This window comes from Furipterus horrens, unplaced genomic scaffold (genome assembly GCF_987537825.1).
Source record: "Furipterus horrens unplaced genomic scaffold, mFurHor1.1.pri manual_scaffold_4, whole genome shotgun sequence".
Lineage (NCBI taxonomy): Eukaryota > Metazoa > Chordata > Mammalia > Chiroptera > Furipteridae > Furipterus > Furipterus horrens.
In genome coordinates, this window is record NW_028327174.1 from 172,882,869 (window position 1) to 172,909,889 (window position 27,021).

Consider the following 27,021-nt stretch of genomic DNA (forward strand, 5'->3'; position numbering starts at 1 on the left):
GTTTTATTACTTAGAGGTATAGAGTACATTGGGAAAAGGTGCTGCCTCACCTGCACATTAATGGAAATGATGACAGCCTTTTTCAAGCTGCAAAAGTTTGAGAAACTCAGAACTCTTTTTTTCTGGAATGGGTATTCCCTTTGTATAGACCAATGCCTCCTGCTGAGGTGAGAGTTGAGATTTTTGGTTGAGTAGCACAAGTCAGTTGAGGACAGAGCTTAGAGCTGTTGTGGGAAAGGCATTGGAACAAGGAGCGACTGGACTGAAAGGAGTGTTGCTGGAGTTCATTGTCTAGGCACTGGTGGGCATCAAAGAAAGTGACACCCTTGTCCTCTGTTGTCTTCTCCAACTTAGCTAGCCTCACAGGGCCTTTGGTGGAGGGTGGACTCTTCTCAACCTTTTTCGTCATGGTTTTGGCCAGTGTTTCGTCCTTAGAGAGGAGAATGGGTTCCTTATGCCCTTCACCTTTCACCTTGGGGTTAATCCAGTGTGGAACATGCTTCCTCTTATTTCCCAAGCCAGCTTCTGCAGCTTCTGAAAGGGTAGGGCTCTTGTGAGTATGAGCTACCTTTAACAGACCCTATAGCTCCTGGCCCTAGAAAGTGTGGCCCTGCAAATTTTGTCCCTGCAAAGTTTGGATCTGAAAAATGTGGCCCCATCAAATACTGGGCTTTCAAATTTTGACCTAGTGAAGCGTGGCCCAGTAAATCAATCCTGTAAGGTCAAACCATTTAAAGTTCTGGGCACTCCAGATTTGGCATTCTCAGGAATCCATATTTGGATGAGGGCATTCAGCTTGCTCTAACAGCCTTTTGTTTATTGTTGACACTATTACAGATGTCCCCATCCTCCCACCCCCTACCTTTGCCCACCTCCACTCAGCCCCCACCTCCTTTCCCTCTGGCCATTACCACACTGTTGTATATGGGTTATGTATATATGTTCTTTAGTTAATCCCTTCACCTTCTTTCATCCAGCCCTCCCTTCCCTCCTCCCCTGACAGCTGTCAGTCTGCTCCTTGTGCCCATGCCTCTGTTTCTATTTTGTTCATCAGTTTATTTTGTTCATTAGATTCCACATATAAGTGAGATCATATTCTTATCTGAATCTTTTGCCCCAAGGAATCCTGGAGGATACTGTAGGAACTCAAGGTGAGGGAGAAGCTGGTGAAGGTGCTGAGAGGGGGCAGTAAGCTGGGAGGATGGAGATGGTAGCTCTATAGATCCAAACACATCCTCGCTGGTCCCTCCTCACTCAAGGCAACCATCTTGGTCAAACTAAAATTCTGCATAAGATCCTGGAGATACATTGCGGAAGTCAGGGTCTTTGGAGGTCCTACTTAGAAGGGTCCCTACTGGCCTTAGAAGTGTCCCTATTCTTGGCAGAGTAGATGTTCTCTCTAGTTGGGGGGAGCCTCAACACTGCACCCCCTTCTCTGTATTCTCTGCTCTTTTGAGTTTCCCTGGGTCCTCTATTTTCTCTGCTGAAGTAGGGAGTTGTCTTTACCCTTATAGAGACCTGGAGTTAAGGAGCCCAGGGCTCCTCCAAGCTGGGGTTGTTTACACTGGACTTCAGCTGAACACAAAACTCCCGAGTCTTTCATGTCCCCACTGGGTTGTGAGATCTTGAAGGCCCAGTGGGCAGAAACATAAGGCCTGCTCTCGAATTAGCTTGCTTTTGGTTTTGCTACACCACCTTAGTTTAATTGCAAGCTCTTCTTTAAGGTGAACCATTCTGGGGCACATGGGATCCCAGTGGGAGGGGGAGTTCCTGGGGAAATGTTTTCCCTTGGTTGTTTAGATTCCTAAAGGACTCCTAGGCACAGATATTCCTTGAGACAGTCAAAGTTTCTTCCTTGGATTCCTTTGTCTTTTTTAAAAAGATTTTATTTATTTATTTTTAGAGTGAGGGGAAGGGAGGGAAATAGAGAGGGAGAGAAACATGAATGTGTGGTTGCTTCTTGCATGTCCCCAACTGGGGATCTGGTCCACAACCCAGGCATGTGCCCTGACTAGAAATGGAACCAGCAACCCTTTGGTTTGCAGGTCGGCACTCACTGAGCCACACCAGCCAGGGCTGGACTCCTTTGTCTTTATGAGACTTCCCGAATGTATCTCTAGGAATTTATTTTTCAGGTAAAAATTTAGTTTGGCCAAGATGGGTGTATTGATTGCGTAGGGGCTACCTGGATCTGTCTGGCTTTCAAAGGCACCATCTCCATTCACCTGTAGTTAAATCTGGAATGCTTGAGCACTGTCTGCACAAGCTTCATTGGCATCTTGAAAGCATGGTCCTGAACTTATACACTGCTGTTCAGATGATATTGAGCCAGAGGCTCTGCTGGACCCCCAATGGGCCCAGGCACCATCTCTGTGATTGCTGATTGGCTAGTGATTGCTGGGGCCACGACCTTGGAGAGAGCCACATAGTAAAGAGACAGTAGCCCTAACAGAAAGGCCAAAACCTGTCTCAATGACTCAGTTTCTCAGTGACTCCCTGAGAAGGTATCCATGCAGGTGCTAATCAGGGTGATCAGTGGCAGTATCTGGTGAGGCTTGTTGCTGCTGATGAAGACCTGTCAGTACTCAGGTGTCACTTCCTGGTCCATGTAAGGGCTGACTGCTGCCTCTATGTAGGGCTTATTTTCTGGGGTGTAAGGGAACCAAGTTGCTTCCAGGGCCCCAGAAATGCTGCAGACCCAGTGATTCACAGTCCCACCAGTACATATATGGGACTAGCCAATCTTCCCCATTTGCAGTCAATATGGCTCTGCAACATTGCCTTAGCCAAGTCAAGCAACTGTGGACCAGTCCTTTGCCACAATGGGTCAGCACAGGTCCCTATCCCCACTGGCCTCTAAGCCTGCAGACTCGGGGACACTCACACAGGTGCTGCTGGTCATCAGGGGACAGAAGAAACTGGATGGACTACTGGATCTTCTGGAGCAGGCCCTAGCAATGGTGAATTGACCTGCTAAACTTTTCCTTCTGAGAGTGGAACACCAGCAGCCCTGGGCATGCTCTAGGAAAATACTACCTGCCTCTTCAGGACTAAAATAGGCTTCCCCAAACAGGTCAGCCCCTGGGTCTCAGGGGACTGGTTGCTCAGGACTTATGTTGTATGGTTCTGTGCATTTACAGAGCTCTCTGGGCAACAGCTGGCAGCTGGAGCTGCCTTTGCAACAGGTGTCACTCCAAGGCTTCACACTTGGCCAGAGTTGGAAATGGGACATTAGCATGGGCTTTTTGATAGTCAGATGGAGAAGCCCAAATTTATATGGGAAGAAGACGGAGCTAACAGACAGTACAGAGATTAAGGAGAAACCATTGAAGAAAAAAGGACTGGGGACTCCACTTTTGTGGAGAGATCTCCAGGGGCAGACCAGGGACTGTGAAGAAAAGTGTAACCATAGAAAAATAGCTGTGTTTATGTTTCAGATAAACCTGAGTCCTCAGTGTTATCCCCCAGGCAGTGGACAGAGACCACTTAGTAACCAAAAGGTGGTAGAGGGTAGAGCCGGAGTCATGGAGTTTGGGATTTGCTTGCAGTGATATTTGCTCTGGATCCATAGTGAATCCTTCAAAAACCCAGAAATTTTGGGTGGACTCGCTGACCTCCTATGACCCCAGATCAGGGAGATAAAAGCCTATCTTTTCAACAAAGGACTTAGTGGTAGCATTATGATGAAAGAAATGGTTGTGTTTTCCTCCAGGCTTGGAAAATATTTGGAGCAGTGTGATTTAAGCTGCCATATGAACTCTTCCACAGATCTTGGAAGCCCTCAGGTATAGAAATGCATGCATTTATATATCTGTACTTAAACATACCTCACAGCTTTTGTGACATGGGAAAAACAGGTGAAGGGAATGCAAGGCCATGGGGCGTTTTAGATTTGTCAGCTTTGGGTTCAGGAAAAGACAGAGTATTTAAGGGCTGCTGACCTTGTTTCTCCCAGAGACATTTGGTGTTGCTCTTCTTCTCGTCCTGCTGGTTTACAGGAATCCTATGCTCCTCGAGGCTTGAAGAAAACAGAGCGCCTGCATCCCAGGGTACATCTGGTTCTTGAAATCGTTGCTTTAGCTGGTGGTCAGCCCAGTAATCTTGGATACTGACTGCACCAGTTGACTGGGCAGCTGATTGGGTTAAGGATTTCTGATTCATTGGTTGTGACATTGACAGGGTTGCAGATGGAAGTGAAAGCTCTTTGGAGTGCTGAGAACCCTGGCTCTGATCAAAAGACAAATTAGACTTGGACAAAATCTCTAGGCAAGAGGAACCCTGCGATGGCCCTGATGAAGTGGGGGAGATTGGGGTTTTCTCATGCGCCAGCCACTGCTTAATTTCCAGAGCCACAGCATTGCAGATGGGACAGGAGGGCTCTGTACACAGGAGCTTCCGCACACTTCCCTCCTGAGGAAACCAGTTCTGGCTGGAAGAGAAAACATGGCAACTGTCACTGATGAAGTGACATCTGCATTTTTGGAAGTGTGTCACCTGGATATTGGCCCTGCCTTCCCTAGTTCTATATGTGCTAGCGTCTTACCCCCAACCCCTAGTATTTGCTCCTACACTTTTCTTCCTATGAAAATGGCACTTGGCAAGTTATAGTGTGTTGAGCTGCGGGTCTGGGGCTTCTTGGGCAAGTTCTCACACGGCCATGAACAACTAGGAGGTGGGTGAGTTCTCTGTTGACCTGTATTGAGAAGCTTAACCAGGAGATGGGAGCAAAGAATGGAGGAGACAATGGTTAAGGGTTTCACCATGGCCACCACCAGGTAGAACCTGGACTCAGTCTCATTTGGGACTAAGAAGACCACAGAAGGGTATTCAGTATTGCCAAGCTGTGGAAAATGAGGTCCTTGTGGGAACTCTGCTTCCTGGGGACTGTGAAGTGTATACCACATCCCTTGGGAGCCAGTCTCATTCTCTAGAGTTCTTAAGAAGAGGATGAGATGACAAGTTCCTGGCTGAGGGCTGTCCCAGGAACTGGGATCCCACAAGAAAGAACCAGGGGAGGTAATGCCAGCACGGTTTGGGGCTCTGCCCTAGAAAGGGTGGAGATGTAAGGAGAATATGACAATGATGACTGACTTATGCACGTAGTCACCCATTCTCTTAGCCAGCTAACTTGTCTTGTGGCTGAGTACAAACCCATGTAGGGTCTTTTATGAATTAAGCACTAGTCAAATTCTAGAGTTCTAGGACCATTGTGAGCCTAGCCCAGAGCAGAACTGGAGACTTCTCCCTCCTGAGACATCTGATCCCCCTTTGCCCTGGGAACTCTCTCAACCAGGGCTGCAGCCTCCACTGTGTGTGACCCCCTCCCAGCCCTTCTCCCTCTTCTCCTCATCCCTGTCCCAGGCCAAGCAGAGGAAACATCACAGTCCAGGCTGGAGCTGGGACACTACAAAGAGTGATCACCTTTTCATGAAAGATAGCAGCTCCCGTGGCTCCTCAGCTTCTTTCCAGGAAGGTCTCCTAGCTGAGAAACCAGGAGACAGTGTTATATGAAATGAGAGGGCATTCAGGGACCTCCTATAGGCAGCGAAGGGCCTTTCAGTAAGAAGAGACTGAAAACCCCAACAGTCCATGCTCTAAGGCCTGTCTGAGTACAGCTTAGCCAGTCACGATGTGCTGTCCTGGACCTAATCTCATTAGGTCTTCACAGCTGTGCTGTGAGTGAGGCAGGGTCTTCAGAGGCCCATTTCATGGATAAAAGACTGAGATCTGATGTGACTTTCACAGGATCATAAAACTAGTAAATGGCACTGCTAAGGACATCTGTCCTACTTCCTCATTCTTCATTCCTTGGGATAAGGTGGAGGATTTTGAAACATTCCCAGATTCCGATTTCCTACCCACGAAATTCTTCTGGGAGAATTTGTCAGCTTGGGAATTGGAACCTTTAGCGGTTAGAATACCTGGCCCCCAGCACCAGAGGTCAAAGAAGGACAAAATCCATGGAACCTAGCCCAGAGTGGAGGGGAGTCAGAGATGAGAAGGGGAGTTTACCTCTTGATGTTCTATCTTTAGCCCTTTGTTTGACTCTCCGTTGATGCTATAAACAAAAAAAGTTAGAGTTTGAAGCTGGAGCATGCTTTACTTTTCATGTCCAAAATGAAACAAAACCCACAAATATTTCCCAATGTTTTTCTGTATACCAAGTTTATACCTTCTTCTACCTTTCTTTTCCCTACCCTGCCTCTTCATCCATCATTTTCTTTCTCTTCCTGTTTCTGGTTCATTCTGAGGCACTTCCATACTCTATACTTCTACCCTCATTCCCTGAATGGGTTTTGTGGCGAGATCAGAATGAGACAGGAGAAAAAAATGGAACAGATTAAAGGATGGTGCTTTAGTAGCCAAAGGATTTTAGCCACCCAAGGCTCTGAGTGTCTACCAACCAAAAGAATCACCTATATATGGAGCTTTACTGGGATCCAATGAGGATACCCCCATTAAAAAAAAAAAAAAAAAAAAAGCAAGGAATAAGAATAACAAGAGAAAGTAAGGAGATAATCTTGTTTTGAGACTTAAATCGGTTTAGTCATGGTCATAGTGTTTTCCTACCTGGCAACAGCTCCTGTTAGGTCCCAACTTCAATTCCCGGTTGTTCTTTTTTGCTTGCCAAATAATTAATGCAATAATTATGATGGAGCCTTAAGTGTATAAGGGATATCCAGTTTCCCACAGAACAAATGTTGGGCTCAACATGATCTAAACCTCCCTAGCCATCATCTTCCTAGGCTTTCAAGGTCTTGAAACCTAACACCTCTATATTCTAGACCTTGCCATTTCTGCCTCAGAGGATGTAACCAGACCACCAGACTGCATCACAAAGCCCTCCTGTTTCACAAGTCATGCAGAGCATCACAGACCTTTGTGTGTCTAGTACAGTGATTTTCAACCTTTTTCATCTCATGGCACACGTAAACTAGTTACTGAAATTCTTCAGCACACCAAAAAATATACTTTTTGCCTCTCTTACAAAAAAATTGAAATAATTTTGATTCATTCATGCTAGACAACTATTGTTGTGCTGGCTGTCGTCATTTTTTAATTTAACAATCTAAGGGAAAAGAGGTTCGTGCCCCTGACTAAATAGGTATTGCATGTTTTTAAAATTCTTGTGGCACACCAGTGTGCCTCTTGCAGCACACCAGTTGAAAATCTCTGGTCCATGAGAAGCTCATGTGGTTCGTTGTTCAGATGAGGTCTCTGGTTGTCTGCACGGGTTGCAGAGCCTAGGCCTAAAGGTGCCAAGTCCATGGGCACCATATATTGTTTCAGGCTCTTTTTATTCCCTGTACTCTGATGGTTCAGCTCTCTCCTTTAAGACAATAGTTGGGCAGCTATCCCCAGGTAACTGAATTTTAATGTATGTTGCACACCCTATGAGAGAGATAATGGCTAGGTTAGAGGAATTCCACAAACTACATGACCTGTAGTGGGAAGATAACTAAAAAACACAAAAGAGGACAATGCAAGCAATGTCTTGTTTTCTCAGAAAGTGGGGGTTTTGGTGTGTCACAGGCAATAAATAAGTGGTCAGTATGGAGAGGATCAGGAAGAGGACAATATCCGATGTGGCAAGGAAAGGACATAACTGCTGCCGTTCTAAATAACTTTCCAAGTCATTTTAAAAAAGGATTCCTTCCAGTCTGTATGGTCAAGCTTGAGATGGGCGGGAAGAGACTGTCTTTCATGGAGGTACATGGATGAGGCTCACCTCTGGAGCTTGATTTTCCAGAATAGACTCTACAGATCTTATAGTATCCTGTCTATTTATGGAGCTGGATTATTGGCAAGACTTTAGATTAAGGACCACAAACTTGTGGCTCTTTGGTTGATTCTATCAAGGTTGGAATGTTTGGCTGAATGTTTTATGAAAATCAGAATTTGAATACATTTAGGCAGAGCAAGCTTTTTCTTGTTCAGCTTCAATACCCACCACTCTTTTGTCCACTGATTCACATAGTAATGTTAACATTATCACCCCAACATTGTAATAGACCTCCAACATTCCAGGATTTCTAAATTTCCTTAAGAATCGCTTGCCCTGATGAGTGGTTCCACAGCCCAAATATTCTTACACCCAAAATCTCTGAAGAGATTTTGGCCATTTGGTCCTGCATCCAGCATCCACTCTTCTGCTGAACGAATGTGGTGAGTACTCAATCTGTGTTCATCCATAAGCTGGGCAGTATCAAAAGCACAGAGACATTTGAGTTGTGTTACCTGCCTGCTCTCAAGACACTTAAAAATCTAGTTTCAAAGACAAAACTGATTCACATGAATTAAGAACTAATCGTACCACAGGTTTGGGAAGAAGGGAGCAGGGACTTATTATTTAATGGGTACAGAGTTTCTAATTGGAATAATGAAAAAAGTTCTGAAATCGATAGTGGTAGTGGTTGCACAACACTGTGAGTGTACTTAATGACACTGAACTGTACACTTAAAAATTGTTATAATTTGTTAAGTATATTTAACCACAGTTTAAAAAACAAAAGGCCAAACACCAGTTATTAGCATGAGAGACTTTTTATTAGCTATAAGGAAGAATGCTCTGAAAATGACTTGATAAAGAAATGGATTAGGGAATGTTTTTCTTGCATATTCTTTTTATATAGAACAAAATTGAAAAATAGATCCTTACATTCAAGATAATCCTTACTGAAGACGGGATGAATATGAGTCATTTCAACATCTTTTCTGAACTTCCAAATCCTATAATACAGGAAAGTGAAGACTTTTTCAACCAAAGAGCACTGAATGACCCATTAACAAAAATTAATTTAAAAGCAGCTTGCATCAGCTTTCCAGTAGCAAGGCAAGACACCTGCAAAGTAGCTTGAATCTTTAATTACTTTTATTATCACTACCCAACCTGGTCCTGCTTCTTGCAGCCACTGCTGCCCTCTATGCTACTGCAATAGTTCTGTTTCCCACTAACCTGACCCGATGTGGTGCTGCATGGTGCTGCATGGTGTTTGTGCCCTCCTACCCTGGTCTCTGAATATATGTGCTTAATAAGCTGCTGTAAGTCTCATAGGTCCAGCATTGGTATCATGCATTCAGCCATCCCCAGAACCCTAGGATGGGACCCTCTCTCTCACCAATGAGCTGGAGAGGAGGTGAATACTATATATCCTTCCCAACCAGCTCCTGCTTCCTGCAGCTGCTGCCACCTTTCTGCTGCTGAACGGTTCTCAGTCTCCATTAGCCTGACCTCTTGCTCCAATCAAAACCATCAAATTCTGCAAACTTTACACCTGCTCCAACCAGTGTACTTACCTTCCACATAACCCACAGCCACTGTCAACCCACTAAACCATTAGAACCATCTGCTGAAATCTCTCCAGCAACTCACCCAGCCCTTGCTCCTCTGTCTCAGAGCTGTGGAGTTAGAACCAAAGATAATCTTATGCCTTTTGGCAGAATTGGCTTTTAGTGCAGGTTTTATTGATTTGGTACTTGTTGATGAAGTGTGGATAGGACAGTGAGATTAGTGTCTTCCCAAACAAGGGCACACTCACATAATGAAAACACTGTGTCATTTTTAAGGGTTTGGGTATAGATCTTTACACTTGCCTTTCCTGCATTATGGTTTATAGCGAACAGCAAACAAGGGAAATGAAGTACTGGAAAAGCCTCTGTGGACTCTGGAGACTAACAGCTCCAAAGGATTCATATTCATTTGTTTCTAGAAAACTTGTAAAGATGGACCCTGCTTCCATTATAATGCTACAGCAGCACAATTATTGTAACAGCAGAATTTCCTCAAGAAATTGTTCACAGTTACTGATTCATATGTACCATGGGTCATACAGACATGCCATTTATGTGAATTGTCCCTCCAGACAAGCCTTAAGTTATGCTGTGTCTCATTCGCAGAAAATATTATGGCAATATTCTTAGTCAGAGAAGCATAGTATTTTTATTAATTCCCAAAGTCTAAGATATCCAGAATGTTGGACAGGAAGCTCCACAGCACTGTCAGGCAGTAAGACCACCAATGCTCATACAGCAGGTAACTCTACTGTGCAGAAGTGTAGTAAGCAGCTAGAGGCACTAGAGGGCAGCACACGCCCACTCAATGCTCCTAATCAGGAAGACTCATTGACAAGAACAGGTTCCTGGCTCTCAATCCTGGCTTTGCATCAGAATAACTGGGAGGCTTGTAAAAGTATAACTTCCTGGCCTCACCCCAGACTTAATGAATCAGAATCTCTAGGGGCAGGGTCCATCAATTCATATATAAAGTATGAATCAAAAATAATCCTCATACTGTAAAGCACTGGACTCTGGATGTGTATTTAGAAGAAATTGACCTTCAAAGAGCAATAGTTGCCCCCATCCCACCCCAGTTTCATTGAAATATAACTGACATATAACATTGTGTTAGTTTAAGGTGTACAACATAATGATTTGATATATGTATATATTGGGAAATGATTACCACAATGAGTTACTATCTATCACTTCACATGCTACATTTTTTTCTTGTGATGAGAACTACTCTCTTACCAACTTTCAAATACTATACAATACAGACTTCTGGCCAAGATGGAGGACTAGACAGATACACCACATAGTCTCCCTCCACAACTATGAAGGAATACAACTACCTCAAAACTAGAGACAACCAGAAGTTCCAAAAAATTGAGCTGCATGGAAGTTCAACAAACAAAGCTATAAAGAAGAAATACTCATCCAGACAGGTAGGAGGGGCGGAGTCAGGGCATAGAGGATTCGGTGTTGTGGCAGCAGGAACCACAGCAGTGGCAGCAGTGGCAGGCTGGCAGAAAGCACAGTCACGTTTTAAAAAGTGGGGAGGGGCACCTGGGGAGCGCTCCCAGCACCAGATCAGACCATGCAGCTCACGGTACCAGTTCTGGGGAAAATAAAGCCCCATTGCTTCTGACTGTGCAGACCAGTGGGTGTTGATGCAGAGAAAGAAACCGTCAGTCTCTCAGCAGAGTCTTCTTGTTTAAAGGGACCCCATGATCCTAGAAGATCTGCAGACCCACCTACTCTGGGAACGACAGCCAGGGCAACAGCTAGAGAGGTGCCAGTCCAATACAGAAGTGGGAGAAGTGCCTGGAAAAGGAGCAAGTGCTGAGCAAGTGGCATCGTTCCCTCTCAGACCCCTCCCCCACATACAGCACCACAACGTGGTGAAACAGGCTGCCCTGTACTGACAAATACCTAAGGCTCCACCCCTTACAACATAACAGGAGCCACAGCTCTACCTAAGACACAGAAGCAAATAAACATAGGAGCCTGTGTCAAGATGAGGAGACAGAGATGTATGGCCCAAAAGGGGAAACGGATCAAGATTCCAGTGGGAGAACTAAGTGATGAGGAGATAGCCAACCTAACAGACATAGAGTTCAAAACCCTGGTGATTAAAATGCTCACAGGCTTGACAGATATACATAAGTATGGCAAACACATAAGGGAAGAAGTGAAGGCTATGCTAAATGACACAAAGGAATATCCACACAAAACCAATGGTGAAGGGAAGAAAACTAGGGTTCAAATCAATGATTTGGAACATAAAGAAAAAAAGAAAAACAGTCAACCAGTACAGAATGAGGAAACAAGAATTGAAAATAAACGAGGAAAGGCTTAGGAATCTCTGGGACGACTTTAAACGTGCCAACATCCAAATCATAGCGGGGCCAGAGAGAGAAGAGGAAGAGCAAGAAATCAAAAGCTTATGTGAAAAAATAATGAAGGAAAACTTCACAGATTTGGCGAAGGAAATAGACATACAAGTCCAGGAAGCACAGAGAGTCCCAAACAAGCTAGACTCAAAGAGACCACACCAAGACACATCACCATTAAAATGCCAAAGATGAAAGATAAAGAGAGAATCTTCAAAGCAGCAAGAGAAAAGCAGAGAGTTACCTAAAAAGGGGTGCCTATAAGACTATCAGCTGAATTCTCAAAAGAAACTTTTCAGGCAAGAAGGGGCTGGTAAGAAGGATTCAATGTGATGAAAAGCAAGGACCTGCAACCAAGATTACTCTATGCAGCAAAGCTATCATTCAGAATGGAAGGGCAGTTGAAGTGCTTCCCAGACAAGGTAAAGCTAAAGGAGTTCATCATCACCAAACCATTGTTATATGAAATGTTAAAGGGACTTATTTAAGGAAAAGAAGATCAAAACTATGAACATTAAAATGGCAACAAACTCACAACTATCAACAACTGAATCTAAAAAATAAAAACAAAATCCAACTAAGCAAATCAGAATAGGAACAGAGTCATAGGTATGGAGATATTTTGGAGGATTGTTAGCTGGGAGGGGAGAGGGGGAGAAATGGGGAAATGGTGCAGAGATTAAGAAGCATAATTGTTTGGTACAAAATAGACAAGGGGAAGTTAAGAATAATATAGGAAAGAGTGAAGCCAAAGGTCTTAAGTGCACAACCCATGGACATAAACTAAGGAGGTGGGATTGCTGGAAGGAAGGGGATTACTGGGTGGAGGGGAGCAAAGGGAAAAATATTGGGACTACTGTAACAACATCATCAATAAAATATACTTTAAAAAGAAAAAATACTATACAATACAGTATTGTCAACTGTAGTCACCTGCTGTACGTTAGATCACCATAATTTATCAATCTTATAACTGGTTGTTTCTACCTTTCAACTCACCCATTTCCCCTGCCTCTCACCCCTTGCTGGCAACCATCAATCTGTTCTCTATTTTTATGAGATCAGGTTTTTTTAGGTTTCACACATAAGTGAGATCATACAGTATTTGTCCTTCTCTGTCTTATATCAGTTAGCATAACATCCTCAAGGTCTATCCATGTTGTCACAAAAGGCAGAATATTTTTCCTCCTCCTCCTCCTCCTTCTCCTCCCCACCTCTCCTCATCATCATCCCCACCTCTTCCCCTCTCCTTTCTTCACAGCTGAAAAGTATTCAATTGTGCGTGTGTGCACGTGTGTGTGTGCACATGTGTGTGTGTGTGTGTGTGTGTATCACATCTTCTTTATCCATTCTTCCATCACTGGACACTTAGGTTTTGGCTATTGTAAATAATGCTGACATGAACACAAGGGTGCAGCTATATTTTCCAGATAGTGATTTTGTTTCCTTCAGATATATACCCAGATGTGGGGTTGCTGGATCATATAGTGTTTATTTTTTTAATTTTTTAAGTACCTCCATCCTGCACCAATTTACATTCCCACCAATAGTGCATAAGTGTTCCCTTTTCTCCATGTCCTTGCCAGCAGTGATTGTATCTTGTCTTTTTTTTTTTTTTTAACTAAAAACACCTTTATCTTTGTATTCAAAGAATAAACAGTTCTTTTCTCCAAGATATTAAAAATTATATTTACAATGCCTCTTCAAAGCATTCCCCTTAATGGGAAACTTAGGACCGGGCAGGGTCTGGGGGGAGTCACTTGCACCTGTGCCCAGACCAGGGATTGAACCTGCAACCCAGAGATGTGCCCTGATCAAGAATCAGACCCACAACCATCCAGTTACATGATGATGCTCTAACCCACTGAGCCACACTGGCCAGAGCAAAATGTGGTCTAATTTAGTAATCCTTCTTTGTTGGGTGTGATTTCAATTCTTCCCCAAAGACAACAGAGTGGACTGATTGGCCTAAGATCCACATTCACTAGGGCTATTCTTCATAAAAGATGTTGAAACTTGCCAAGAAGATTGACAAAGTCTTAAAATCCTAGAAGTGTGCCAACAATTTTCTTATCACTGTTCATCACAATGTGGATTCTTGATCCTATACACTTGTTCACAAGGTCTAGAAGCAGCAGCTGCAATGCATTAGTGTAGCATTACCTGCCATGGCTATACCTTCTCTCGTCTTTTGTATTTGATTTTATTGGGGTCACATTGGTTCACAATACCATTCATGTTTAAAGTGTATAGCTCAACAAAACATCATCTGCACACTGCATTGTGTGCCCACCACCTCAAGCAAACTCTATTTCTGTCCCCACTTATCCCCCCCTTTGCCCGTGTCCACCAACCACTACTCCCATCCCCCTGGCTATCATGACACTATTGTCTCTGTGTATGTGTTATGTGTATGTGTTTTTGTCTTATGCCTTTCATCTTCTTTCATTCAGCCCCTCAACCCCCGCCCCTCTGACAGCTGTCAGTCTGTTCCATGTATCCATGCCTCTGTTTCTATTTTGTCTGTTTATTTTGTTCATTAGATTCCACACATAAGTGAGATCATACGGTATTTGTCCTTTTCTGACTGGCTTATTTCACTTAGCATAATCATCTCCAGGTCCATCCATGCTGTCACAAAAGGTAAGATTTTCTTCTTTTTTCAGCTGAGTAATATTCCATTTGGTAAATGTACCACAGCTTTTTTATCCACCCATCTATTGATGGACACTTGGGCTGTTTCCAGATCTTCACGACTGTAAATAATGCTGCAATGAACATAACAGTGCATATATTCTTTTACATTAGTGTTTTGGGTTCCTTCGGCTATACTCCCAGAAGTGGGATCACTGGGTCAAAAGGCAGACCCATTTTCAATTTTTTTTAGAAAACGCCATAGCGTTTTCCACAGTGGCTGCATCAGTAGGCATTACCACCAAGAGTACACAGGGGTCCCCTTTCTCTACATCCTCACCAGCACTTGTTCTTTGTTGATTTGTTGTTGATAACCATTCTGACAGGTGTGAGGTGATATCTTATTGTGGTTTTAATTTACATCTCTCTGATGATTAGTGACGCTGAGCATTTTTCATATGTCTACTGGCCATGTGTATGTCCTCTTTGGAGAAGTGCCTATTCAGTCCTTTGTCCATTTCTTAATGGGGTTGTTTATCTTCTTGGTCGAGTTGTATAAGTTCCTTATATATTTTGGAAATTAACCCCTTATCAGATGTATCATTGGCAAATATGTCCTCCCATTCAGTGGGTTTTCTTATCATTGTGTTGATGATTTCTTTTGCTGTGTAAAAGCTTTTTAGTTTGATATAATACCATTTGGGTTTTTTCTTTTCTTTTCTTTGTATCCCTTGCTCAAGGAGATATATCAGCAAAAATATTGCTGTAACAAATGTCTGAGATTTTACTGCCTATGTTTTCTTCTAGGGTTTTTATAATTTCATGACTTAAGTCTTTAATCCATTTCAAGTTTATTCTTGTGTATGGTGTAAGTTGGTAGTCCAGTTTGTTTTTTGCATGTATCTGTACAATTTTCCCAGCACCGTTTAGTGAAGAGACTGTCTTTACCCCATTGTATATTCTTGTCTCCTTTGTCAAATATTTTATATTTTTCATTACCATTTATCTCCCCAAACCCTCTTCCACCTCCACTCCGAGAACAATCACCAAACTGTTGCCCATGTCCATGAGTTCTTTCTCTTTTTTTATGCTCTATCCCTCCAACACCCCACCCAAGAGCTGTCAGCCTGCTTTCTATCTTTGAGTCTGTCTCTATTTTGCTTGTTCAGTTTGTTCATTAGATTCCACATATGAGTGATATTATATGGTATTGTCTTTCTGACTGGCTTATTTCACTTAGCATAATATTCTCCAAGTCCATCAAAGCTGTTGCAAAGGGTAAAGATTTATTCCTTTTTATGGCCAGGTAGTATTCCATTGTGTAAATGCCCCATAGCTGTCTTATCCACTCAACTACTGATGGACACTGGGCTGCTTCCAAATATTGGCTATTGGAAATAATGCTGCAATGATTTTAGGGGTGCATATATTCTTTCAAATTATTGTTCAAGTTTTCCTTGGATAAATTCCTATAAGTGGAATCACTGGGTCAAAAGGCAATTCCACTTCTAAATTTGTGAGGTAATTCCACACTGCCTTCCCCACTGACTGCACCAATCTACATTCCCATCAACAATGCACAAGGCTTCCCATTTCTGCACATCCTCACCAGTACTTGTTGTTTATTGATGATAGCCATTTTGATAAGTGTGAAACGATATCTCATTGTGGTTTTATTTGCATGTCTCTGATGATTAGTGAAATTGAGCATCTGTTTGTTTCTTTGAAGAAGTGTCTATTCAGGTCTTTTGCCGTTTTTAAAATTGGATTGTTTACTTTATTTATTTATTTATTTGTTTATTTATTTTCGGTGTTGAATTGTATGAGTTCTTTATAAATTTTGGATATTAACTCCTTTTCAGATGTACTGACAAATATGTTCTCCCATTCAATGAGTTGTCTTTTCATTTTGTTGATGATTTCCTTTGTTGTGCAAAAACTTTTTAGTCTGATGTAGTCCCATTTATATTTTTGTTTGTTTTTCTTGCCCAAGGAGTTATATCAGAAAAAAACATTACTATGAGAAATGTTTGAGATTTTAATGCCTATGTTTTCTTCTAGGATTTATATGGTTTTGAGTCTAACATTTAAGTCTTTAATTCATTTTGAGTTTATTCTTGTTGGAGGCATATGAAGGTGGTCTAATTTTATTATTTTGCATGTATCTGTCCAATTTTCCCAACACTATTTATTGAATAGACTATCTTTAGCCCATTGTATGTTTCTGTATCCTTTGTCAAATATGAATTGGTTATAGAGGTATGGGTTTACTTCAGGGCTCTCTATTATGTTCCATTGATCTATATGTGTTTTTATGCCAGCATCATGCTGTTTTGATTTCTATGGCTTTGTAGTATAGTTTGATATTAGCATGATTCCTTCAACTTTGTTCTTTTTTCTCAAGATCACTGTTGCTATTTGGGATTTTTAGTGGTTCTATATAAATTTTTGGAATATTTGTTCTAGTTCTGTGAGATATGCCATTGGTATCTTGATAGGAATTGCACTGAATGTGTAGACTCCTTTGAGTAGTATCAACATTTTAATGATGTTAATTTTTCCAATCCATGAACAAGGTATATGCTTCCACTTATTTATATCTTCCTCAGTTTCTATCTTCAGTATCTTATAATTTTTTGAGTACAGGTTTTCTAACTTTTTGGTTAAATTTACTCATAGATACCTTATTTTTTTATGTTGCAATAGTAAATGACATTTTTTTCTTAATTTCTCTCTCTGATAGTTCATTATTGGTGTATAAAAATACCACTGAATTCTGAATATTAATTTTGTTTCTATCTTGTTACTTTGCTGAATTCATTTATTAGATTTACTAGTTTTTTGGTGGAGTCTTTATGATTTTCTATGTATAATATATCATCTGTGAATAATGACTTTATTTCCTCCTTTTCAACTGGGATGACATTTATTTCTTCTTCTTGTCTGATTGCTGAGGTTAGTACTCTCAGTATTATGATGAATAAGAATGAGGAAAGCAAACATCCCTGTCTTGTTCCTGATCTTAAGGGAAATGCTTTTAGTATTTGCCCATTGAGTACGATGTGGGTTTGTCATATATGGCCTTTAATATGTTGAGGTATGATCCCTCTATTCCCACTTTGCTGAGAGTTTTTATTATAAATGAGTGCTGGGTTTTTATCAAATGCTTTTTCTGCATCTATTAATATGATCGTGTGACTTTTATTCTTCATTTGGTTTATGTGATATATTACATTCATTGATTTGCAAATATTGTACCAACCTTGTCTTCCCAGAATAAATCTCATTTGATCAAGGTGTATAATCTTTTTAATATACTGCTGGATCTGGTCTGCTATTATTTTGTTGAGGATTTTAGCCTCTATGTTCATAAGGTATATTAACCAACAATTTTCTTTCTTTGTAGTGTCTTTCTCTGGTTTGGGAACTAGAATAATGCTCAGCTTGTAAAAAGAGCTTGGATGTCTTTCCGTCTCTTGAATATTTTATAATAGTTTGAGAAGGATAGATGTTGCTTTTTCTTTGAATGCTTGGTAAAATTTGCCTGTGAAGCCATTTGGTCCAGGACTTCCGTTTGCTGGGAGTTTTTTGTTTTTTTTTTTTTTAATATGTTTTATTGATTATACTGTTACAGTTGTCCCAATTTCCCTTCCCTCTGCTCCCCTCCACCTGGTGACCCCCCTCCCTCCAGTTGTCCTCCCCTTTTAGTCCATGTCCATTGGTTGTGCATATGGTTCTTATCAACCTCTTCCTGTCTATTCCATTCCTTCCTACTATGCTTCTTAATTCCTGTACTATCTCACTCTCTCTTCTCCTTCCCACCCCTGCTGACCTCTCCCCAGTATGTTCCCCATACCTATAGTTCTTTTTCCACTCTAGTTGTCTATTTAGTTTGCCTTTGTTTCGATTCCCTAGCTTCTGTTGTTGGTTGTTGTGATACAGTTTTCATTTTAATGTTCACAGTTTTGATCCTCCTTTTTCTAAACCAGTCCCTTTAACATCTCATATAACAGTGGTTTGGATCTAATGAACTCCTTCAGTCTTACTTTGTCCTGGAAGCACTTTCTCTGCCTTTCTATTCTGAATGACAGCTTCGCTGGCTAGAGTATTTGTGGCTGTAGGTTTTGGATTTTCATTACTTTGAATATTTCTTGCCAGTCCCTTCTTGCCTGCAGTGTCTCCCTTGAGAAGTCAGCTGATAGTCTAATTGGGACCCCTTTGTACATGATTCTTTTCTTCTCTCTTGCTGCTTTTAAGATTCTCTCTTTATCTTTAATTTTTGACAATTTGATTATAATGTGTCTTGGAGTGGTTCTCCTTGGGTCCAGTTTTTCTGGAACTCTCTGTGCTTCCTGGACCTATAAGTCTATTTCCTTCCCCAAGTTTGGGAAGTTCTGCTTTATTATATTTTCACTTAATTTTTCAATTTCTAGTTCTTCTTCGCCCTCTGGCAATCTCAAAATCCGTACATTCGATCTCTTATAGCTGTCCCAGAGGTTTCTGATCCTCTCCTCACTTTCCTTACTTTCTGTTTCCTCTTTCCACACTGGTTGACTATTTGTTCTTTCCCTATGTTCCAGTTTGTTGATTTAATCTCTGGATTTTATTTCCTCACCGCTTGTCTTGTATGTGTTTTTGTTCATTTCAGTATGAGTGGCTTTCAATCCTTCTCTGTCTTGTTCCAAATCTTTTGCTGATTCTGTAAGCCACCTAATAACTATAGCTCTGAATTGAGCCTCTGAATGGTTTCTTATTTGTTTGTCAGATTCTTCATCTGCTGCCTGGTGAGCTGCGTCACTGGGATTTCTATAGTTGTCTGCCTCATTTTGACAGATTTGTGTTTTGCTTTGCTTCCTGGGCAGGCTATAGGAGGTGAAGCCCTGTGTACTTGTCACTACCCGGTGACTGGTGGCGATCTACACCTTTTTTGCTGTGCTGTGGCGCTTTGAGTGGGGGGTGGACGGTCCAAGATGGATTCCTGCCGTTATTCTCCACTGGGAGACCAGGATCCATCCTCCCCACCTCTGGGCCTCACCGTCCGAGGCAATGGGGAGGAGGGGGCTCCTTTTCCCAGCGTTTGGATCGCGAGCTGCCTGGGCTCGACTGCAGCAGGGAGCCGCTGTCCCCGCTGCTACCACAAACAGTACTGCCTGATTTTGCCCCTCCTACCCGTCCGACAAGCACCACTGGTTTATAACTTCATACATTGGGCTTCCGTGTAGTTTTATTTTCTGGAATTTCTAGTTATCTTTTGTTTTGAGGTAGTTGTATTCCTTTCTAGTTGTAGAGGGAGACTGAGCATGTCAGTCTAAGCCTCCATCTTGGCCGGAAGTCTCAAGTTTTTTGATTTACTGCCTCAGTTTCATTAGTTGTAATTGGTCTGTTCAGATTTTCTGATTCTCCCTGATTCAGTTTTAAACGATTGTATGTTTCTAGGAATTTATCCATATTGCCCAGGTTGTCCAATTTGTTGGCATATAATTGTTCATAGTATTTTCTCACAATCTTTTGTATTTCTGTGGTGTAAGTTGTTACTTCTCTCTTATTTCTGATTTTTTTTTTTATTTGGGTCCTCTTTCTTTTTTCCTTGATAAGTCTGGTTAAAGGTTTGTCAATCTTCTTTATCTTTTCAAAGAACCAGCTTTTGGTTTAATTGGCCTTTTGTTTTCTGTTTTGTTTTTAGAATCTATGTCATTTATTTCTACTCTAATCTCTATTATTTCCTTCCTTTCATTTACTCTGGGCTTTGTTTGCTTTTTTCTTTTTCCTATACTTTTGGGTGTAGGGTTAGATTGTTTATTTGGGATTTTTCTTGCTTCTTGAGGTAGGCTTATAATGCTATGAACTTCCCTCTCAGGACTGCTTTCGCTGTATCCCATAGATTTTGGGTTGTTGCATGTTGTTACTTTTCATTGCTCTCCAGGTATCTTTTGACTTTTTCCTTGATCTCATTGTTAACCCACTCACTGTTTAGTAACATGTTATTTAGCCTTCATGTGTTTGAATGTTTTTCAGTTTTGTTTTGTTTTTATTGTACTTGATTTCTAGTTTCATACCATTGTGGTCAGAGAAGACACTTGGTATGATACCAATCTTCTTTAATTTATTAAGACTTTTTTGTGTCCCAACATGTGGTCTATCTTTGAGAATATTTCATGTGCACTTGAGGAAAATGTATATTCTGTTGCTTTGGGATGAAATGTTCTGTAAATATCAATTAAATACATTTCAGTCAGTGTGTCATGTAAGGTTGCTGTTGCTTTGTTGATTTTTTTGTCTGGAATATCTATCCATTGAAGTCAATGGGGTGTTTAAATTGCCAGCTATGACTGTATTGCTTCAATCTCTCCCTTAATGTCCACCAAGATTTTCTTCATATATTTAGGTGCTCCTTTGTTGGGTGCACAATGTTTACATGGGTTATATCCTCTTGTTAGATTGATCCCTTTAGTATTATACAGTGACCTTCTTTGTCACTTAATGGCCTTTGTTTTAAAGTCTATTTGTCTGATGTAGCTATTGCTACCCCAACTTTTATTTATTTCCATTTGCATAGAATATTTTTTCCCATCCATTCACTTTCAATCTGTGTGTATCTTTTGTTATGAGGTGGGTCTCTTATAGATCACATATATATGGGCCAAGTTTTCTTATCCATTCAGCTATCCTATGTCTTTTGATTGGAACACTTGATCCATTTTTACTTGAAGCGATTATGGATAAGTACTTGTTTATTGCCATTTTATTCTTTATACTTATGTTCCTCTCTCTCTTCTTTGTCTCCTCCTCTCTCCCCACCAACCCCACTTGTCCTTCTATCCCCTTTAACATTTCTTGCAATACTAGTTTGGTGGTAATGGACTCCTTCAGGGTTGGGGGGGGTTTGTTTGTTTGTTTGGTCTGGGAAGCTGTATTTTGCCTTCAGTTTTATTTTTTATTTTTTAAAGATTTTATTTGTTTTTAGAGAGAGAAGGGAGAGAGAAAGAGGGGGAGATAAACATTGATGGGTGATTGCTTCTCGTGCACCCCCAACCGGGGACCTGGCCCACAACCCAGGCCGTGCCTTGACTGGGAATAAAACCAGCGACCCTTTGGTTTGCAGGCTGGTGCTCAATCCACTAAGCCACACCAGCCAGGGCTGCCTTCAATTTTAAATGATAGTCTCACTGGATATGCTGTCTATAAGAAACTCACTTCAGATCAAATGACAAACACAGACTGAAATTAAAGAAATGGAAAAAGATATTTCATGAAAATAATTTAGGGTGGCAATCCCTATATCAGACAAAATAGACTTTGAAACAAAGACTACAGTAAGAGACAAAGGATATTACATAATGATAAAGGGATCAATCCAACAAGAAGATATTGTAAACATTTATGCACTTAGTATAGGAGCACCTAAATACAGGGGTGGGCAAAAGTAGGTTAATAATATTGATAAATAAATAACACAACAATAAATAATAATTATACAAGAATAAACTCTGTTTTCACATACTCACAGCTGTATATCTATGTTTTTCCCATTCCTATGTATAAAGCAAATATTGAAAGACATAAAAGGAGATATTGACAGTAGTACAGTCATAGTAGGGGACTTTAACATCCCAACAAAAATCCTCAACAAAATACTGGGAACTAGATCCAGCAATACATTAAAGTGATCATACACCATGACCAAGTGGGATTTATTCTTGGTATGCAAGGTTGATACAATCTCCATAAATCAATTAACATGATACATCACATAAAGAAAATGAAGGTTAAAAATCATATGATCATGTCAAGAGGTGCAGAAAATGAATTTGATAAAATTCAGCATCCATTTGTGATAAAAAAAAAAAAACTCTCAGCAAAGTGGGAATAAAGGGATCATATCTCAACATAATACAGGGCATATGTGACAAACCCAGAGCCAACAACATACTCAATGGAAACAAAGTAAAAGCATTCCCTTTAAGATCCAGAACAAGACAGGAATGTCCACTTTCACTATTCTTATTCAACATATCCTAGCCATAGCAATTAGACAAAAAATAAAAATCATCCAAATTGGAAAGGAAGCAGTAAAATTGTCATTATTTGCAGATGACATCATACTGTAAATAGAGAACTCTAAAGATTCCACCAAAAGCTACTAGAACTGATAAATGAATTCAGTAAAGTGGGAGGATACAAAATAAATATTTAGAAATTGGTTGCATTTTTATATACCAATAAAAAAGTATCAGAAAGGGAAACTAAGAAAAAAAATCTCATTTACAATTGCATCAAAAAAAATACCTAGGAATAAATTTAACCAAGGAGGTAAAATATCTGTACTCAGAAAATTATAAGACCATGAAGAAAGAAATTGAAGAAGGTATTTTGTTTCCCCAGATGAAAAACATTCTCAAAGGAAAACATTTTGCCAAAATGAACGAGGTGAAACAAAAAACGGCAGGAGCACTAAAAGGCATTGAAACTGATGAGTTCAAAAACTGTTTTGAGCAGTGGGAAAAAAGTTTTGATAGGTGTATTGCATTAAGTGGAGAGTACTTGGAAAATGACTGAAGTTTAAACATGTAAGAATAAATACACATTTTTTAAATAAATAAATACCGAGTTTTTTTGGATCCCCCCTTGTATCTAGGTAAGAATCCTGCCTAAGAAGACACTGGTTATCACTGGAAAAGAAAGCAAAGAGCCAAACCCACTGACTGTAGAACTCAAAATTAACTTGTGTCAGGGTTACCTTGGGAGGGATTCTGGCTTGTGTCTCAAACCATAGCCCCAATACCTAACACAATGAAAAGTGTGGGTCTTTATGTTGGGGTAGGTAATAGGGGAAGCTATGTCCCTAGAAGTCACCTGAGGTTAAGAAGGCAACAATGAGACCCTGGGGCTCCTCTCTACCTCTGGAACCTTCTCTCTGATCTTCAGGTACCTGGTATGTCCCAGGGATTTAATCCCATTTCAAGACAGATAAAAGAGCTTCCCAGACAAGAAAAAGTTAAAGGAGTTCATCAACAAGAAACCAGTATATATGAAATATTAAAGGGTTTTCTTTAAGAAAAAGAATATTAAAAATATGAACGATAAAATGGCAATAAATACATATCTATCAACAACTGAATCTAAAAAACAAAATAACCAAACAAGAAGAAGAGAAACAGAATCATAGATACAGAAAACATTCTGATGGTTGCCAGATGGGAGGGAGTTCAGGGAGATGGGCAAAAAAGATGAAGGGATTAAGAAGTACAAATTGGTTGGTACAGAATAGCCATGAGGAGGTAAAGTACAGCATAGGGGATATAATAACCAAATAATATATATGCATGACCTGTGGACATGGATGATGGCGTGGAAGTGGGCTGAGAAAATGGGGGAGTGTCTGGGTTGAGGGGGGCAAAGGAGGAAAATTGGGACAACTGGAATAACTTAAGTAATCCTATTTCAGTGTACTATTCTTTACCTGATCTTTTCAACATGGCCAGCAGTCTTCTCCCTTTAGCTCATGCCTTCCAAGCATGCCCTGGGCTAAGGGAGTTCAGAATACCTTTATGTGATATTCTCTCCCACTGCTTCCATCGCACTGAACTGTCTGCAACCCCAAGCCATGCCCAAATGTCAGGAAACTGAGCCCATTTTTTCTGTGCTGAAGCAGCATGGGAACATGCTTGGTAAATGGATGCTGAATAAACTGTGTACAAATATACACTAAAGCAGTTTAGAAGGAGTGATATTGTAATGAAATCATAATTTTCCTATTTAAAAAATTTTCCGTGTAATGGTTTATAATTTTATTATAACTATTTTAATTTATATAATTAATAAGTATATTTTAAAATATATATAAGTATATATTTAAATACTTTTATAAAAATAGCTTATAAATTTATACTTATTTCTATTAAAAATAGTTTTTGTATGAAAATTCAGAAAAAAATTCCCCATTTTAAAAATATACCCTAACCATGTGTCTGCCATTTCTATCCCACTAGAATGTAAGCCCCTCTACCATGATAATGTGAGTCCTCCCCCTGCTGCCAGAATATAAGATTCATGAGAGCAGGATCTCCTTTTTTGTTCACCACTGTATCCCTAGCTCCAAGAACAATGTCTGATAAATGGTAGCCAGTAAATACTGCTGAATAAGTGAATGTACATCTGCATCTTTATTCAAAGACAGGAAGACTTAAAGCAATCAAGTGGAGGCAATAAGAATGTATGTTACATGGGTCTTATTATAGTATAAATGATAGGTGACGTTTATAAAGCATTTATTAAGTAAATATGCTAGGCACTATGCTAAACATTTGATATGTAGAAATACAATATATACACTATTATTAATTTTATTTTATTTTTTTTATTAATTTTATTTTTAAAAATCCAGAAGAAACTGAATTTTAGAGGGGTTAGTTATTAGATATGTACATATGATACCTTTTTTTATTTAGCAGAGCACTGAACCATCTTCATGAGTTATTCATCATAATAAAAATTATAGAGTAAGACAATGTTCAAGTTCTCATTATTTGGCTCCTCAAAGTCACACAGTGAGTAAAAGCACTGCAATAAAGATTTTGATTTCTTAATTCTAGTATGCATACAAAGTAGCTCATATTTCTTCCCAGAAGACAAATACAAACATCTGTAGTAAAGTTGTCCATGTCACAAGGGTTTGATGGGGGAGAGTTAATAAGTGATTACAGAATTCTTTATAAATGCAAAGTGCTGTAGAAATGCAAAACATCTACAACAACAGTAATTAATTCTAATCACCATCTCTTTTCTGTGTGCAGCTGTCTCTCGAAATTCACTTTGGGGGTTTAATCACCTCATTTCAACAAATAAAGAACCTCCCTCTTCCTCAGACCCTACTAAGAAGCTGTCTCTCATTCTTCACCAGCTACCAAAGTTCTTCCCTTCCTCCCCCTACACACTTTCTACTCCTAGTTGATCAACAAAGACTGAATGCTGACATTAATAAGAAAAATGTTCAGATTGAGCCTCTCAAAATCCCCAAATTTCAAATAAAATGGGGTACACGGGAGAAATGAACGGACATTTCAAAATAGAATTCCCTTCCCTCCCCTACATAGGAAGGAAATGTTGCCTCCCTCTGAGTTCCAGTTATGCTCAGATAACTGTTGACATACCAGGTCGACAAATTATTGTTTATTTAAGCAATATGAAGCTCATAATAAGCACTAACGACAATGATCATTTCAACATTTATTTATGTCTATGGCTTCTTGAGTAACAGAAACCATATTGCCCCCAAACTGAAAATATCTACTGTCTGACCCTTTATAGAAGTATGCCAACCCCTGATAGGCTGAGTCCTGAGTTCTGGGGCACTCCAATATAATAAGAAATATGATATAAGAATTTTGAAAAGGAGCAGTCCATGATACAGGCAGAAAGCCACAGGAATGTGGTGTCTCCAAAGTCAAGTGAAAATCATTTTTAAGGTACGAGGGAGTGATCAACAAGCAAGATGGGGAGTGAGAGTTGAATGTGACATTTCATAACCTGAAGGTTATTGGGGACCTTCACAAGAACATTCTCAGTGGAATGGTAGGAATGAAAGCCTAATTGAGGTAGTGGGTTCATGAAGTAATGGGAAGACAGGCAGTGGAGACAAACAAGTTTTGCTAGAAAGGAGAACAGAGAAAAGAGCCATAAACTGAAAAAGTTCTTGTGGCTGTTTTTGTTTTTTTAGATGGTATATCACAGCATGTTTGTGTGCTGATGAGAATATGGGAATGATTCAGAAGAGATGAGAATGATGATGAAGATGAATGAGCAGAAGAGGTTAAATTATGATACAGATACACTATGGAAGCAGCATCCCACTGGCAAGAGAGAGAGTTTCAGCAGTAGTGAGAAGTGATTCCTTGTGTAGAACATTTAGGGTAAATAAAATCAGAACAATTTAAGGCAGGCCCTGAAGCAGAAAGCTTGCTCCCATAAAAGATAGTGATTTTCACCTAATGGAGGCCCACCAAGGGCCAGGGAGGTTAGAATTTGGATGAGCTGCTCAGGGATAGATCCCCTCCTACAGACTGAAAATAAAGCTGACTTGCAAGCCATGATGCATACAAGATTCATGGTACTCTCTAGATTGGTTTCCCTTTTATTTTCCTTTACTAATGTCTCATTCAGATATTCCAGCTTTTTACAGAGAATCTCAGAAAAGCCTTGTGTCCACATGAGAATCAGAATGTTGAAAAGAGCCCTGTCTCCTTGAGGCCAGTACGACAAGGGTAGCTGTGATCAGGGAAAGGTAAATGAATTCCATAGGCAGTGCCTGCCTTACAAAGCCTAGACAGTCCTTGATTTTCATTCCAGTGTCAACCTTAGAAATTTTATGTTTTACTTAAGAATTACAAATCAATGACACTTTTGTGTGAAGGAGGGATATGTTCTAATAAGATAAAGGGTATAATGGCATATACTTGTTCTAATAAAACAAAACTGAACTTTCCCAGTTTAACTCTCCAGGAAGTCTCTTCAGGCAGGAAGGGGTAGCTCAGCAAAGCTGCCCCAACACTCTCCCCTGAGTTTCTCTTCCCCAGAGAAACTCTTACTTCAGGAACTGTTATAGACCCCAGGAGTACAATGTTCTTCCTTTTACATTATGCTACAAGTGTAGTCAAAATCTCCTCCTGCTTTTGCAGGGTAAAGACAAGACTAGAATATTCAGAAGACTAAGAGGAGA

General features: G+C 40.3%; 1 protein-coding gene across 1 annotated transcript; it reads right to left on the reverse strand.

Annotated features, from left to right (window-relative positions):
• Positions 1-218: 218 nt before the first annotated feature.
• On the reverse strand, positions 219-6,714 carry SPATA31F3 (SPATA31 subfamily F member 3). The gene is given in 6 exon segments (XM_090275240.1): positions 219-224; positions 365-534; positions 3,942-4,429; positions 5,422-5,482; positions 6,013-6,058; positions 6,571-6,714. Coding segments are annotated over 6 exon segments (915 nt in total).
• Positions 6,715-27,021: the final 20,307 nt, after the last annotated feature.